This window comes from Lutjanus erythropterus, chromosome 21 (genome assembly GCF_056507025.1).
Source record: "Lutjanus erythropterus isolate fLutEry1 chromosome 21, fLutEry1.hap2, whole genome shotgun sequence".
Taxonomy (NCBI): Eukaryota; Metazoa; Chordata; class Actinopteri; order Lutjaniformes; family Lutjanidae; genus Lutjanus; species Lutjanus erythropterus.
In genome coordinates, this window is record NC_139337.1 from 28,203,267 (window position 1) to 28,220,977 (window position 17,711).

General features: G+C 38.6%; 1 protein-coding gene and 1 long non-coding RNA gene across 2 annotated transcripts in view; one reads left to right on the plus strand and one right to left on the minus strand.

Moving 5' to 3' along the window:
• Window positions 1-17,711, minus strand: part of LOC146307792 (cadherin-12-like) — a 131,738-nt gene that overhangs the window by 59,379 nt on the left and 54,648 nt on the right. Inside the window, exon 3 of the mRNA XM_084747588.1 lies at window positions 4,335-4,629. Coding sequence (XP_084603714.1) covers window positions 4,335-4,629 — 295 coding nt within the window. The remainder of the gene's footprint in view (window positions 1-4,334; window positions 4,630-17,711) is intronic.
• The window catches only part of LOC146307793 (uncharacterized), a 211,671-nt gene continuing 201,676 nt past the window's right edge, over window positions 7,717-17,711 (plus strand). Inside the window, exons 1-2 of the long non-coding RNA XR_014772756.1 lie at window positions 7,717-8,012; window positions 9,428-9,465. This is a non-coding gene — a long non-coding RNA (uncharacterized LOC146307793). The remainder of the gene's footprint in view (window positions 8,013-9,427; window positions 9,466-17,711) is intronic.

Sequence of the window (17,711 nt, forward strand, 5' to 3'; positions counted from 1 at the left end):
GTGACACAATAAACAAGGTGAATAAATTCTATTCACGCAATTATGGAAATTCAGGTGTGTGATTAAGAACTAGGTGGAAAGAATGGCTTCAAAGGTCACTGCTGGTAAACACAGGAGGGGAATGCAGACCAGTTTTTCAAAATATAGATTATCTATCTGACCTCATTAACGATTCTTTATGTTGCAATAATCGAGAAGTATTGTCACAGCGCAATGCAGAGGAAACCAATTAATGTCACACAATATAGAAGGTAGCCACATAGATTTTATGCTGAAATATGGAGGATGGAGAAGAATCAGGGACGTCAAAAAGACCGATCCGATTGAAAGAGGACTTCTGTGGAGGTGTTTGTGTGCCTTTGGTATTTTCAAAGGATAGTTTGGATTCACCAACAACAGTCACACAGTAACACAGACTAACCAGTAAAGGCAGCGGTAGCGGTCGCTAACTCAAGGTGCCTATGGACTTTGGTTGGCATAATTTTTGGCTTGTGTAACGGTGTTTTCCCATCAGAAAAGTCTCTTTGACAGCGAAGTAAAGCTGTGAGAATATTCTAAATATAGCGTACACTTAAACTGATACTTATTTTTTTATTTAGATGGACATTTTTTAAGTGTTGTGATGTCCACCAGCATCTGTAGTCAGTAACACGTTTCACTATGTACCTCATACAACCCCGTATTATCACAACATGCATCTGAACTATCCTTTTAACAATCTGAAATGCAAGTTTGTAGACAAGAAGTGAAATCAACTAATTCATCAAGCCAAAGACATTTTGTGGTAATTACATTTTACTCCCTGAAACACTCTTTTTTAATCTGTCACTTTCTCTAAATGATTCAGGGATAAACTAATTGCTGACGACTCTGAGGCCGCCTCTGGATTATTGCCACGAGTGATTTCAGAATCCTTGGCCATCGCTCGGTCTTCATCAACAACTATTATTGCATATTTATGCTCAGCATTTCTCTGTTTTAGTTTTTGATTTGCCCTGCAAACATAAAAACATGTACCCAGGGGATTCTAACCAAAAGACAACACGAGGGGTGTAGCTGTTAATGAACCCATTGATCACACAAATCATGCTGGTATAAATATTGGTAAAGATTTTTATTTTGTTTGATGTTTATACAACAGTTGCAACTCCCACAGTATCAACATGCTCTCTAATTATTCTTGGCACCGGTGGTACAGGTAACACACAAATTGCAGGGAGCTGGTTGAAACTCGCAACTGAATTCTCAGGAAGGATATTTCTGATCATGGTGTCACTCTGCATAATTTCACAACAATTAGTGGTGTTATGATTTCTGTGATTTTCGCTGTAGGCAGTGACAGTGGAAGCTATTTCTGCGCCGACAGTTTGATCTTGTTTAAGAGGTCAGAATAGTTCCTCTGTCTACAATAAGTGCACTTTTTGTGATTCGCTTCATTTGTTGCACTGTGGCTTTTTCCAGCTCCAGCGCACAAAAAGCTTGTTAATCTGATTTGATATCTCTGCCGAGGTATTGATCACATATTCTTAAATACAGAAATTGCTTTTGGAGTATTCTGTCTTCATACTTTTTTAAATTACAATTCATTTAAAGGGTCACTATGCTTTTTTTTTGCTATATTTTTGTATTTAAATAACTAATGGGGAAAAAAACTTTTGAAACTGGTCCAGTACTCTCAAAGTACATCCATCAAAAGTGCATATTTTTAACACTGACATTACTCTAAGTGACTGACAAAATTATGGAAAGGATCATGACAGTGAGAGACCTTCTTTCAAAGAGTTAGATATGTTTTCTTTAACCGGAAAACAGCTGAATTATTGCAGCAATGGTCATTTTAAATAAACCTTTAACTCCAGCCTGTTCTCCCCAGAAAAACAAGCATCTATGCTAGGCTGTGGAAGAAGCTTTTTACGCCCAATATGCAAAATCATTGCAAGGCAGCAACCTTTAGTGGGCATAGTTATTGTCACAGAGCAAGTGTAAAGAGTAAAAAAAAAGTTTCCAACAAACATGATTTTCACCCAGCAGACTGTGATTTGAATCATGTGTGAAAACAAAAGTTATTTAGATTTTTAAGTTTCTTATGTTTTTGTTCACGCAATATATGAAACATGCATATTTTAACCCAAACCATGACATTTTTTTAAAAAACCTACCCAAGTACTTTTCATGCCTAAAGCTAACCAAAGTTGTTAACCACTTGTTTAATGTCAAGTGACTTGACCGGGGTGAAAAATATCAAAGTTACCTTTTAACAAATATAAAGTATTCCACCAAATTACACACAAATTCACATTACTCATCACAAAGAGTAAAACTCAAATGAAAACAGGTATAATATAATGTCACAGGTCTGAGAAAATAACCCTCATGATATCATCATGGTTATTTCAACAAGGCCACCTGAGGGGGGATGAAGGGCGCTGCCACCGCCCCTAATTTTCAAAATGACTAAAATGCATCCCCTGTGTTAACCTGCCATCCCCCCACTTCATCCCCTTGGAGCAGAGTGTACAGTCAGAGTGGTTGTGAAATTGAATCATGTTTGCCTGACTCATTGGTCCTTTATCTGACTGAGATTTCTGAGTCCATCCTTCTGTCAGTTTTATCTTCTATCTATAACATTCTCTTAACTATACAGCAAAAAAAAAAAAAAATCATAACTAAAAGTGTACGTGAGTTCAGTAGTAGCAGGTGAATGAAACAAACCGGGTCCATACGGTACTGTTTTGATTGGGATCTAGGGTTTGGGTGTAATGACTCATACTGAATTTCAGGATATTTCCACCTCTGCTGCTTTAATTTCGGCAATTCCTCCAGAATCTGATTCTCACAAGTCCAACAAATTAATGGAAGTGACACACTTGTGTGAAACATATATGGCAGGTATCCATTCAGGAACTAAACATCCAAGTTATGTTTTCAAATTACATTCAAAGACTGCCCAGCATCAAATTAAATAACAATACATCACAGGAAGTAAACATTTTGAAATTGCTTATTAAATTCACTTGAAAACTGTTAACATATCCGTGTGATTAGTTTCCTGTCAGTTATCTAATTGATAATCTATTTTATTCATTCTGTGGGTGGTTTTTAACAATAATTTAAAGCTAATCTCTGTATTGCATGCTTCCATGGTCACACTAGATGTGCTTCTGATAAACTTGAAAGCTTCTCTGATTCTGCAGCAAACCGTTGGAGAGCAGCTTATGATTGAGAGTGTTCACTGGGGCTAGGCTATGTTGTTCCTGTGCTGCTTTCTACCCGGCCTCTAGAGATTGCTGATTTTGGAGTTTTGAGGGCTTCATTGCCATTCAGATCAAGAGGAACCCTTCTGCTAGCGAATTACCTTGATCTGCTCACCCTAAGGGGCGGGGGGGGGGGGGGGGGGGGGGCGGGTGTATAAAGACAAAACTGCGAAACATACTCAGGGCACACCAAAAATAACCGGTTCTCTGAAATGTCAAAATCTGTTGGGGGGAACAGCTTTGCCCCTCTGGTTGTACCTGTGATGCTCCTGAAACTTAACTTTTGTACTCTGAAGTTCAAGAGGAGAAAACAAAGCTTTCAGTGCAAAGAATTCTTATCAGTTAAAGGGATAGTTCAGATTAGTGGGTCTGCATGAGGTACTTAACAATAGTCAGTGCATTAGCTACAGTAGATGCTGGTTGGCATGCCCCCAGTTAGAAGCAGAGAGGAGTACCAGCATGAAAGCTAAATAATGAATTGCTTCGGACAGGAACAGCAACATGAGGTATTTTATCTTCTTTAAAGAGTTTAAGGGTATTTAGAATATTTTCACCTCTTTACTTTGCCATAACACACCATTTTCTGACGGGAAACCACTGCTGTATGAGCCAAATATTGTTCTCTGTAAACCACTTTCATGAATCGTTTTAAAACACAGAAGTCACGCAATAACGCAAACAAACTAACCGGTTGAGGGAGCAGCGAATCGACAGCTCCCCTGTTCTGCAGGGTATAATTGCAGATTTTGCCTGAGGAGCTTGGTTGGTTTGGAGAGAGCAATATTTGGCTCATACGGCAGCTGTTTCCTGTCAGAAAAAGGCTGCCTGATGTCAAAGTAAAGCAAAGAAAATATCCTAAATATTCTATTGTGCACTTAAAAACATCACTTAGCTTCCGTGCTAGTGCTCTGCTCTACTTCTCCAAAGAGGGGACGTCCTTACAAGCATCTTCTGTAGCTAATACACTGGCTATCAATAAATACCATATAGAACTCCACATTAAATCCAAACTATCTCTTTAAGGAAAGTACTAACTCTATATTTAGTCGAAAGGACAAGCCACTGCAGATGGTCACTTACCTACTGGTGACATCTCAGGGACACTGGCCCTATATGGTCCCTCCAGGAACTTTGGCTCATTGTCGTTGATGTCTTGAACCTTGATTACAAATTCTGATTCAGGCTCTAAGGGCCTATTGGTGTTGATGTCTACAGCCTGGGCGCGTAGGGTGTAGTAAGGCTTCTCCTCCCTGTCAAGGCTCCTTAAGGCATGGATGTCCCCCGTTGTTTGGTCAATTGTGAAAATGGAGCCAGCCCCATCCCCCGAGAGAGTGTACTTCACCGCACTGTCCCCCTTATCGAGGTCAGTGTGCAGCTGAAAGACAAAAGCGGAAAAAGACAGGTTGAGTGCAAACATTGGCACAGATAATGATTCATTGAAAGCACTGGGGAAGAGCTGTCAAAGAACACTATTTCACAAAGACAGTCAAGGAAACTGACTGCGCATCAAAGAGCAAATTCATGTCTCGGCAAAGATCTGAAAAACACTAAGTCATGAGAAAAATAAAATGATCGTACTTTCAGAACGTTTCACAGATTAATGAGGCTAAATCTCTCATAAATAATGTATTCTCTCAGTGCAATTACGCTGCAGTGATAGCTCTTCAACATTGCGGACCCATTTCTATTCAAGCATGGTTCAAAAATCTTCTCTTATGTGAGATATGAGAGGCAAAGATCAGACTGTGAAAACAAACGGTAAATAATCCACAATTTTGGATGCCTTCACCTGACAGCGGAAGTCTGTGACCAGATGACTCTCAACACAGTTGTGAAACATCACCACTCCAGCCAGAGAACATCTTTGTTAATATAGATCTGGCTCTCTTTGTACAAGACAAACACATTCTGGGCTGGTGGCAGAGATCTTATTGACATAGTTATGTTTACCTCCCTGGAGAGATCAGCCATACAATTCAAAGCCTTTTAAATATTTAAGGGCTCCAAAGCCATGTGATCATTGCCACATGGATATGGATTTTTGCCTTCTTATCAATGGCATGGAATTACCTCCAACACGGATGAACAGGAATCTTATTCCAGGAGACAAGAACAGATATTTTAAGCACTGAAGCAGAGGCATGCAGTGCAGCCAGTTAACTCCAGGACCTGCTGGCTCTGGGCAACATGGTTTAATTTCTTTTAGTCAAAAAAAGCTTCCATAAGTTGCACTGAAATAGCTCTATTTCTACATTCGATGGCTCAGTGACTTTAGGCCTTACATCCTTAGGAATTATGTCCATATTGGATGATTTATGATTCATGATTCATGTCCAATGCCAACATTCAGTGCAAACGCAGGAATATATGTGTCCTACATGAGGATGTGGAGGTGGACATGCATGCTGGCGACCGTTGTTTGCCTCCCATTACAGACCTTAAATGAAAGGGATATTTTGGATTAGTTGGTGTGGGGTTATATGAGGTACTTAGTGATAGTCAGTGTATTAGCTACAGTAGATATGCCTCCAGTTTAGAGAAGCAGAGAGGATTACCAGTACAGAAACTATTAGCAATGAACTGCTGTAGACGGGGTCAGCAACAAAAGGTACTTAAAAAAGGTTCATCCCCCCAAAAAAATATCAATATAATTTCAAGAGTATGCTACATTTAGAATATTTTCACTGTTTTACTTGCCCATCAGACAGCCTCTTCCGACAGAAAACTGCCATTTTATCAGCCAAATATCACTCTCCAAACCAACCAAACTCCATAGGCAAAATCAGTGATTTTACTTTACAGAATATGCCTCATTCTGATAGTTTCTTTGTATTATTACGCGACTTTGTTGAATCCAAACTATCCTTTTAAAGCACCAAAGTCACACAATAACGTAAACAAACTTAGATATCGAGGCAGTGGTAGACCAGCAACTCCTGTGTTCTGCAAGGTAAAATTACTGATTTTGCTTATGGAGTTTAGTTCATTTGGAGAGAGCAATATTTGTGTTAAATAACAGTGGTTTTCTGTCATAAACAGCTGTCTGACAGCAGTGAAAATATTTTAAATATACTGTACACTTAAAGTAATATTGACTCTTTAAGGTGACCCTTTTTTAAGTCGCTAAAATAGTGTAGGTTACACACTGACAGTCAATAAGTCCCTCATACAATCTCTCATCATATAATCTGAAATATTCCTTCAATGTTTAGGTTTTTATTAACCATGACTATTATGTTTCCCCTTATCCAGATGTTTTAGTTGCTGATCATATATTAAACCACCAACATTTGATGCACCATAACCACAGTCTTTTCCCACCCTCAACCACATCTGCCATGCATTAATGACAGAATGAATCCACACACTGACACGTTCTTCTCTCTCTCTTTATTAATTTAGTCTCTTTTTACCCTGCTGGTGAATATTAAGCTGTCATTTGCACATAGGAAATTTTCCAGTGAACTTTCGTGGTCGTGGCAGCCATGGAGAGGAGAGGAGAGGAAATTTGAGATGTAGCTGTAAAGTCTCTGTAGGTTATGGTTCAAAAACAACCCACGACTCACAGCAGACATCAGCACAAACACACTGGGTGTAATTGGTGATTCAGTGCAAATTGCCCAGTTCACACAAGCATAGCATGGCATTATAATGTTCTCACCCATGGTGCATTATTCATTGCTATTCAAATGAATGAGAATTATTTTTAGTACATAACCCTTGTTTCGTGACAACTAGGTCCCATAACATTTTATGTAATGAGCACAAAATCTGAAATGTAGATTATGTATTGTCTATATAAATAATATGAGCAATATGTTTCCCCTCCACAAACAAGACAATCTGACAATGAAACTAGGGATGCACCGACACGCTTTTTTCACTGACTGTGTACAAGTACAAGTACTTACACTTGGGAACTTGCTGATACCGTGCACCAATACAAGTACTTAATAATGCCATTAGAGTTCTAACAGTAACTTTTAAAACATGTTTTATTTTCATTACATGGTCACTTTCTAAATGTAACAAATCATTGTTGCTGTTTTGTGCTACAAGTGTAACCATAATTAACTATACACATTACTATTTTAGGCTATTTATACTAAGTTACTTTACTGATTTTGTGTTCCATGTTAAACTGCTTACTGTTTACTGTGTATGTGATATATTTCAGTATAATAATTTCACATTATTATGAACTTGCAGATTTAAGTTTACTATTATAAACAGTGTTATATATGATAATTATATCATTATCATTTAGAGCATTTTACCAAGTATTTAAGTTTCTCCTTCATGTCCCTCTTGTAGAAGTGCTAATTAGTTCCTACCTGTCATTGTTTGGGGGGACAGGTATGCGGTGCAGCACCTGTAGTTCGCTGCCATGTGTGCAACAGTTTCGTTGAGCCTGCTGTGAACCCAGAGAGTGAAGTTGCGTGGACTGTACTGTCAGGCCGTTTTGGTGAAGAATAAATACACAAAGAGAACTTGCAGCAGCTTTTTACAAAGAAAGAGGCAGCGGTGTTTTTATTCATCTTCGGATTCATTTGCTGACGCGTTCAGAAAGTTCACGCCGGCCGGGACTTATTGGACAGCGGCTGGCTGCGGTCTACAGCTGCACTCTGTGCGTTTATTTCAGTTTTACATGGACTTGCATGGAGTTTTACGGACAGTTTCCAAAGTCTCTGCGGTCATCGGTGGATGATGTTGAGGACAGCGAGTCGCTGATGATGACGACGCGGTCAATAAAAGACGGTGAGCATCAGCAAACACCATGAACTCCGCATCATGGCTGTTCTTTAAATGTTTGTTTGTGTCCAGCGGCTACTTCTCGTGACGTGGTATCAGGTGTTGATGCAGAAGACTGATTTGTTTTTTCCAGAGTTGACAAATATGCACTGGTTTTGAATATCTATCATTTAGAATTTGCATAGACACTAAAACAAAGGGTTACTGTAATTATTAATGTGTCATGAAACCGAAGTTTGTCATGAGTTCACGTTTGCCAATGATTGACAACTGGCACCAGCTTCATGGTAAATATCTCCATAAAATTTTGTGGTAAAAGTTTAAGTTGACAGAATTTGAAAAGGCAAGTTGAGGTGATTCAAAACAAATAATCTTTTGTAGTCAAATAAACTTTATATTAATTCAGCTGAGAAAAAATGCTCAATAAGCTTAAGATATAAAAATTAAACCAACACTTCTTCATGCATTTTCTTAGTTTGAAAAGTCAGTAGTTCATTTTACTAAACGAACTTACAGCTGCAGCTGTGTCAGTGTCTTTGTTCCAGCACTGGCTTAAAGACAATATGTGAAACTGCTCCCACTGCATTTATTTAAATTGTGTAAAGGCTACCCACATGAACTGAATTTATTAATATTCAACATGGTTCACAGTGTTTTCATTGTTGTGAAAACAGGCGACTGTGACTTATATTAAAGTGTGTTACAGACACACAGCAAGTTTTCATCATAAATGTTTTCTTCAAGCTTCTTAAAAGAGTTTTAACTCCCATTCAGTGCACACAAGAGGTCTGCTCATATGCTAATGAGTTGACTGAACTCTTTACAGTATATTAATTCAATTCATTATTTCAAATCCAAATACTTGAAGTTAGTGGAAAGTTGAAAATAAAGTTGAGAGTTGAAAATAAAGTTCAGCTGCCATGTTGAGAATGAGTTGAAATGGTATTTCAACTTAATTACTTTTCAACTTTATTCTCAAAATCTCAGTTATCTTATTGGTGTCAGCCATGAGAAGCAGGTAATTATCAGTTATTAGTATTGGCTGAAAATAAAATCCATATCATGTATCCCTATTTCAGACATATTGCCTAGCTTTATGTTTACATATTCAAAGGTGTATGTTTGGGAGAGAAAGGACAAATTATTCTATATTGTATTTTACACCATGCTATTTTTTTTAGTTGTCACTGCTGCCACTATGCTTTTGTTAGCTGCTGTGCTTGTCATTGTGCTTCTGTGTGAACCAAACTACATTTTCTAATCACAAATCTTATATTGCAATGTATATTCGTATGATATGACTTTTTCTCACTACACAAAAATCATTTGTAGCATGTTGTGCATCTTAGAAATCATGTAATACAGACAAGACCATTTGATATGTATGAAACATATTGATATGTTGATGGTTTTGCACACAGGTGGGATTATGATCCGTATATGGAAGATTCGACACACGGTAAGGACATTATTCTGTTCTATTTTCCTCTGTGCTGCTTGGCTGCTGTGCAATTATACTGGTGTTGGTCGCTGTGCCATCCAGTCCTTGTGTGCCTGCATGTATGTGTGTCATGGTTTTGTCTCACCTTTTGTGAAGGTGGTTTCAGTGAAGGATCTGTGAAGGCATGTTGGAAATGGATAGTGATGGTTTTGGTGAGGGATGGATTAAATGGCTGCACAGATGCAACTTTCCTCTAAGGTGTCTTCTGTCTATGTGCATATATAAGCCTAATCTTTTCTATTCTAATCTGTTTCCTTCTGTTCTTCTCAATGCTACTTGGGTTTAGGCCGCTGTGCCATTATCTTGGCAACTGTGCCACTGGATTTCCTGTATGTGTAGATGCATCTATGCACGTCGTAGTTTTGCCTACTGGCAGCAGTGCTGCTGGCAGTGGTTGCATATGTGTTGTGTTTATTTTCTGTCTGGTTATGTTTGAAAATGGTTTCACATTCTTCTGTAAAATCAACTGGGCAGAGAGCCCCCTTTTTAATTAAAGTGCTTCCATTAGAAAAAAATGGGGAAACACCTTTTTGAGCAATAATGATCACAGTTAATTGTTTGTTATTGTATTATGGTTTGTATATGGCAGATTCAACACAAGGTAAGTGCATTTTTCTATTCTATTCTGTGCTGTGCTGCTTGGCCGCCGTGCCATCATACCAGCGATGGGCGCTGTACCATCTCATTTTTAAGCAGCGTCTATTTATTCATGCTGTATGTATGTCATGGTTTGTCCCACTTCCTGTGGGGGTGTTGCTGATGGTTGAGTTCTCTGGATTATTTTGTATCCTTTTATTTATGGACATCTATTTGTCAGACCATTATGTCAGACAAATTTGAGAAATACTTTGATCTGTAATGGTTGTAATCATTTATCATTGTGAGACAAAGCATGTCAGTAAAATGTTGGGTGTTGTTCAATAATTATTAATTAGCACAAAGCCAGGAAGGCTTTGGTTTTTGCCTCTACGAGCTGAAACAGTTAGCTGTAGAGATGATTTAGTGATTTGTCTTTTATTGTAATTGTTGACTTGTAAGATGCAGTTAGACTGGTGCAAGGATTTTGACTAAGTAAAGAATCTTTGATGGCATGTTGGAAATGGATACTGTGATGGTTTTGGTGAGGGATGGATTAAACAGCTGCTCAGATGCAACTTTTCTCTAAGGTGTCTTCTGTCTATGTGCATATAATCCTATCCTTTTCTATTCAAATCTGTTTTCTTCCTGTCTTTTCAACGCTGCTTGGGTTTAGGCCGCCGTGCCATTATCTAGGTAACTGTACCAAGAGCTTTCCCATGTGTGTGTGTTTGTGTATGTGCATGGATAAATGTGTCATACTTTTGTGTACCTGCAGAAGTGTTGCTGGCAATGTTTATTCATGTTTATGTATATGGTGCTGTTGGAAAACAGTTATTAATAGTTATAATTATGGACTGTACATGGCAGATTTGACACACGGTAAGTACACTATTTTATTTTATTCTATTCTGTTCTGTGCTACTTGGCCGCTGTGCCACTGTACTAGAGTTGGTCGCTGTACTGTGCCATTGTGCATATGTGCATGCATGCATGTATGTGTGTGTGTGCTGTTGTAGAGGTGTTGGTTATGGTTGTTTTTTGTGGATTATTATGTATCTTTTTATTTACGGACATTTATCTATCAGGCCATGTTGTTAGAGAAATTAGGGAAATACTTTTGATCTATGATGGTTCTAATTACTTATCGTTGTGAGAATTTAGAGATTTCTTTCTGGTTGCAGTTGTTGACTTGCTACACTGATGCAGGGATTTTGACTTTTGTGAAGAATCTTTGATGGCAAGTCGAGAACAGATACTGTGATGGATTTGGTGAAGGATGGATTAAACTGCAGCACAGATGCTTGTCTTCTATCAGCATGCATTTTCATCCTTTTCTTTTCCATTCTGATATATTTTCTTCTATTCTTTTCAGTGCTGCTTGGGTTTAGGCTGCCATGCATGTCATACTGTTCTGTACCTGTGGCAGTGTCTTTGGCAATGGTTGCATGCTGGTTTTTGTGTCTGGTTTTGCTGGAAGTGGTTACCCAATCTAGTGTAAAATCAACTGGGCAAAGAGCCTCCTCTTTAATTAAAGTGCCCCCATCAGAAAAATTGCAGAAGCATTTTTTTTTTAGCAGTAATGATCGTAGTTATCCATCATTCTGTGATAGTGTGAAATGGCGTGTCTGGCATGTGTGTAGTTATTGTTGAGGCTGTATTAGTTGCACAAAACCGAAGGATTTCAGCTGTTCGTGTTTAAACCCTTAACAACAAAACGGAGCAGAAGTGGTGTGAGTTTTTGTAAGCGTTTTCATTTGAAACATTTATAAACTCTAACTTGCAAAATGTAGACACTAACACTAATAAATTGCAATCATCCAACAATTGCATTTTTCAGTTGAGCCAAATGAAAAGGAATATTTTTATGGGCCTTTTGGCTGCCAGCAGTATGGTTTAAGAGTGTTGTTGCCCTCAGGTGATCCCCAGAAACCTGTGCTTCCAGGTTTGCCTGTCTTTAATAAAACACTGCGCATTCCAATGAGTGCCCTGTGTTTCAGTCAGACAGTCACGGGGGATCCAGCAACGAGAGTAGCTGGTTTGTGCAGCTGTTTGTTTATTATCCATCTTGTTTCTTATTGCTTTGTAATCCCGTAATCTTTTGCAATCCATTCACACGGCATCATTTGTACTCTGTAGATTATTTCAAGATTTTAAGCGCTGCACACTTTTTCAAACAGTTTTGTCGTGTTAGACAGATGAAATGACAATACCAGTGAACAACAATGTCATTCTGAGGCATGATGAAAGTTGTTCCTCCTTTTGCTGGTGGCGTACGGGAGAGATCAGAGTGGCAGAAAGACTGTTGCAACCATGTAGTCATAGCAGGGTCCACAGTCCTATACTAGTTAGACGCAGCTGAAAAAAAAACACATTCCTGCAGAAAACATACTGTGGTGCATACAGAGGCATAAACACATGTAGTCCAGCCTTGTGCAATCCAACACCAATTGCCTGCAACACTGTTGTGAAAATAATTTTTTGTGGAGAATTGTTGATGACATGACAGTGATCGTGATTGCGTTATATTCCAAGATGCTCATCTTAACTTGTCACTCACTCCCAGTGGACACAATAACAAACACCTTGCAAGGACGTCTATACTGCAGAGCTGAATCGACATCTTTCTGACACATTCTCAAAAATTAAGCATCGGAAGCTTCACAGCTGTATCTGTTGGTTCTGGATTGCATAATACTGTATAGGTGTTCATAATAGTTTCCATCATGTGCACTACTGCAGTGCAAACACAGGCATTTAAAGTCATTGTTAGACTGATTAATTGCTATATTGATGGTCGGCATGGCCCTTGTTTTTGGAAACAGTGAGGAGTACAGAAGCCATGCAATGTGCTGCTGTCGAGAGTCAGCAACAAAAGGTATTTTAGCCATTTAGCCACCTAAAACAAAATCCATATCAGTTCCAATATATGCTTTATTTAGAAGATTTTTACCACTTTGTTTTGCTGTCAGGTGGCATTTCCGGGTGCAAAATCTCCAAATATAAGTCTTCAAGGCAACCAGACTCCATGGGTGAAATTAGTCATTTGACCTTGCAGAACATGGGAGCTGCTGGTCTACCATTGCCTCGTTCTCTTACTTAGTTAGTGTTATTGTGTGACTTCTGTGTTTTTAAGCGGATAGTTCTGTGAGGTAAAATGACTAATTCTGCCCATTGAGTCTGGCTGGTTTGGAGCGAGCATATATAATATATATAATGGCAGTTTCCTATCAGAAATGGCTGTCTGATGTTCTAAGTATAGCGTCCACTTAAACTGATATTTATTATTTTGGGTGGACCTTTTTGTAAGCGGCTAAACTCATGCAGCAGTGCATTGCTTGGCTTCAGTGCTGGTACTCCTTTCTGCTTTTCCAAGCATGAGGTGTGCTGCCAGGCATCCACTGGATGATAAACTGACTATTGAGAAGGACCCCATGCAACCCCATATCACATAATCTCAACTATACTCTGTAATGTGGGTGGATTTTACATTTTTGTTTTCCCACTGAATAACTGATCCATTTGTATTAAGATTAATGGGGGTTTACATTTTGTCGTCCCTTGAATGACAAGAAAAGAAAAAAGGCATATTTTTCACATTGCAGTTTATTCAATGCCAGTACCCACGAGAGGCACCTGCAAATCGATTCAGAACTGCACAATTAAACATGAAAAAGAAATGCAAATGCAAATATGAAAAGAATAGGCACATTGCCCCATTAATTATAAGTGAAAGTTGACTGATATTAATTAAAAATTCCATTACTCTAACAATGGTAATCAATTATAAAAAAGATTCATTAATAGGGAGGCAGACAAGGGGTTCTTTTAAACTACAAAACAGCCTTTGGGCTCAGTAGACAAGAGGCAGAATCACAGCCACAACCTCCTTAACAGACTGTCAAAAGAAAATATGTGATTTTACTAAAGAGAGGGGGGGAAAATGTCCTTTCCTTTCTTGTAACAGTTGTTTGCAATTTATAACGCATAAACTGACAAAACAGAGTCTGTGCGTGCAGAATTTAAATGATGGTATTACCGATAACCTTATGTAAATCCAAAAAAAAAGAAGAAAGCAAATATACATTTGGTTAACATAAAGCATGCGCAGAATGACTGAACGAGAGATGGCTCACAGAGGCGGCATGATGATATGCACCCATATTATGGTGAGAGTGTCTTTACACTCCATTTTTCATGATAAGCATAATTAGCAAGATGCTCTGCGCAGGGTACCAGTTGACATGGAAGCTATAAAAAGAAACAGGTAGTGCGAGGAACTGAAATAAGATTCCTGTTACCAACCAAACTCACCATCTGTTTGAGTAATTATGTTTGCATTTTTCTTTCTCTCTCGGATGATTGCTCAGTCTTCACGACTTTTCAAGATGCCAAGGAGCACTGTTAAACATTTTACATTTACATTTTAGACGGTTAGTGCATGCTTTTGTCAAATGAACTCAGTGATCATGAAGCAGGGCAGAGCCTTGCTTATCCTCATTTAGCCAGGATTTATGGATTTTGATGGACACGCATAACAGTTGAGGCGATGCAGATGGCGAGCCAGTGCATCAGCGGTGTTGTCAAAGCAAATATCGGCAGTCCCATTACTCATGTCCTATCAGAACAAAATATTGCTATTGACTCAGCTACTGGTACAAATTGGGAAAACGGTATCCCATCTGTACTGGCTCTGGAATATCGCATACTTAGGATACTGATTGTCCTAATATTGTCCTACACAATTGTCCTGATACTGATTTTACATGGAATTCTTAGCTCAGGGAGAGGGTGGCGTTCCCTTACTTTCAGGATTTGCAGCACATGGTCCCTCATTGGCTATGCAATAAACCCGCATATTGATTAATTTGAGTGATTTCAGGGGAGAATGTAACCAACCTCTGTAGAAAATGCTGTAATTGGATTTCTGCAACCAGGATTATGTGGAGCTCCTCTCAGGAATGCATATGGAAGCCACAACTCTTTGCTGATAGTGAGCCAACATTGTTCCTCGAACGGCCCAGCAACCCCGGAGCAACGGGTACATTTACGAGTCAGTAAACATTCTGAAAAGGGTTAGTACGCAGTTTTTATTCTCATCCTTGAATGCAATTAAATATCTGTGCAGAGTATGTCGTATAAAGTCCGACTGAAATTAAATTGCACTTTTTTAGTCTGACTCACTTGTCCTCTGAGAAGAAAAATCAGAAACCAAAAGGGAGAAATTTATATTTTATATGTGTATCTATATATATATATATATATATATATATATATATATATATATATATATATATATATATTTATTTATGATGGTGCCCCTTAGTTTACCATTAACTTGAGAGAATACCATTTGGCTGTTCCTTATTTTTGATACAGCCAACCAAATCTTAAATAAAGCATAAATAGTCAGTGGTCTGTTGTAAGCAGAACAGGCAATTATATCGACAGCAGCCTGCAATAGGGTTTGGTTATTAAATGAATATATTTCCTATTGGCAATTAGCTGAAGCAGAAAATTTTCATATCTAGCTTGGGTAAGTTTTTTTTTTTTTTTTCCTTTTTTGCTCAACCAGGGTTGGTGATTGTTGGAACAATGGAAAGACTAATGAAGATGGTTTTGGTTTTCTGTTGAGTTTAAAACAAGTGTATTTTATGATAAGCCATATATGTGTGTCTTAGTTGGGTAAAAGTGAGAAACTTGGATTCAGAAGCTGTATGGTTGTTCAACTAAATAAGGAAGTTAGGTTTAAGTGTGTTGTAAAATGACACTTCATGAGTTTATTGTGTTTATTTTGGACTTACTGGATGTAGCACACAGTGGGCTGTGCTTTAAGCGAGACATATAAAAAAAAAAAAAAAAAAAAAACTCCCATCAGGATTCATGCTGTTAATCAGTGTATGCACTCCTCTTGTTTTGAATGTATTCTTGTGCTGAAACTACCCTTCAGTCCAACAACTGTTCAACTACTGTCCTACCAGCCAAGTCTTGAGATGACATACTGGCACCATGTTGCTATGGTGGTATGTTGTAGGCGGCTCCGGGTTTGTGCATTGTCAGGCCAGCACCATGTCAAACCACATCACGACTCCTAGTTGCGTGGTAAGTTCTCGCGGGTAGTCAGCGTACTGGTGAGCAGCTGATGGAAAGAAAGCACTATGTCAAATGCTGCAAGCTTATTATAGCTGATCGATATTGGCTCGCGAGCCATTTCTTTGCCGCTGACAGCTCGGAGCTCGCTATCTGGCTTGTGTCATGCTTCAGTCAGGTAATAGGGATGGAGGGAAAAAAATGCACACATACACACAGGAGGCTATAGTGGTGGGTATGCATCGACAGAAAACAGGGATGCGTGTCTGTGTGTGTGTGTGTGTGTGTGTGAGAGAGAGAGAGAGATAGAGAGTGTGAGAGCAAGAGAGGCAAGATTGAGAGAGGACAAAATGGGATGGATTGAAAGATATAGCCTTGGGCGTGTGAAAACAGATAGACGGTGTAGAGTTGTATTCACCTCTGAAGCTGTATTTGCGCAATTCAGAGCTCCGTACAACTCACCTTCAGTTATAAACAAGCCTTCATCAAATCCCAGACAACTATTTTTACCGTTTGTAGATGATTAAAGTTTGTAGCTGTAGTCGGTGGTATAACTTTTACCTCGGTTAACAATCTGAGGAACTAGCAGGATGCGCTAAGTAGCAGCTTTATCATTCATCATGAGGTTATCTTTTGCATAGCAAGTAACATGGTGTATGAATGATTTTTGACATATCATATTAATGTACATGATTGTTATTGATCTTAGAGGCTGGGGTTAAGGCTTGATTCCCTTTTCTCATATCACACTTGATTAAACAATATAGTGATATTGATACAACATACAGAATGCAATTTTCTACCCAGAATCACAACAGTATTGCCCATCAATGTCAAGGAACAAATGGAATATGTTGACCACGGTGGTAAGTGATACTGATTGGGGCATTAGCACACCGTTTGGAAATATGATCCAGGCAATTCATGGGAAAAAGTCCATTACCCATGAGGACAAAATATATGAAATATATTACTTTGGCAGGACAGATGAATGGCATCATTAGCTTTTATTTCAGCTGTTCTTCTCAGAATTTCTCGCAACATTCATCATCAACGTACATTACAATTGTAAATGCCCTCAACCTCTTAATATGTTCTAACGAGCAGCTGAATCACGGGCGCACCTCATGCATAATCTTCAGGAGAGCAATCCTTTCAAATTACTTTGCATTTGACAGTGAATTACTTGTGCAACAAATTCCTACATTAATTTAGGGATGAGTTCATGTATGAGCATTTTATAGGAGAGTTTTTTACAGACTTTGCACATAATCTGCACTTTCTTTACCAGCATTCAGACATAAAGTAGATCAGGGATGAAAGTGCCTAATTGAGTCCACAGGGGAAAATCGGCCTCAGAAGTCAAAGATACAGACTGTATTTTCTGTTTTTAAGACAGTGTTTATTTGTTGAAGACTGTAGACGTATCCATATAGGCTAAGTGTCATTGAAAGTTTAATTTATCATGCTAGCTTGTCTTTGGTGCAAGACACGGTAAAGTCGAGAGAGACAGGGGACGTACAAAAGCAGCACAGTGT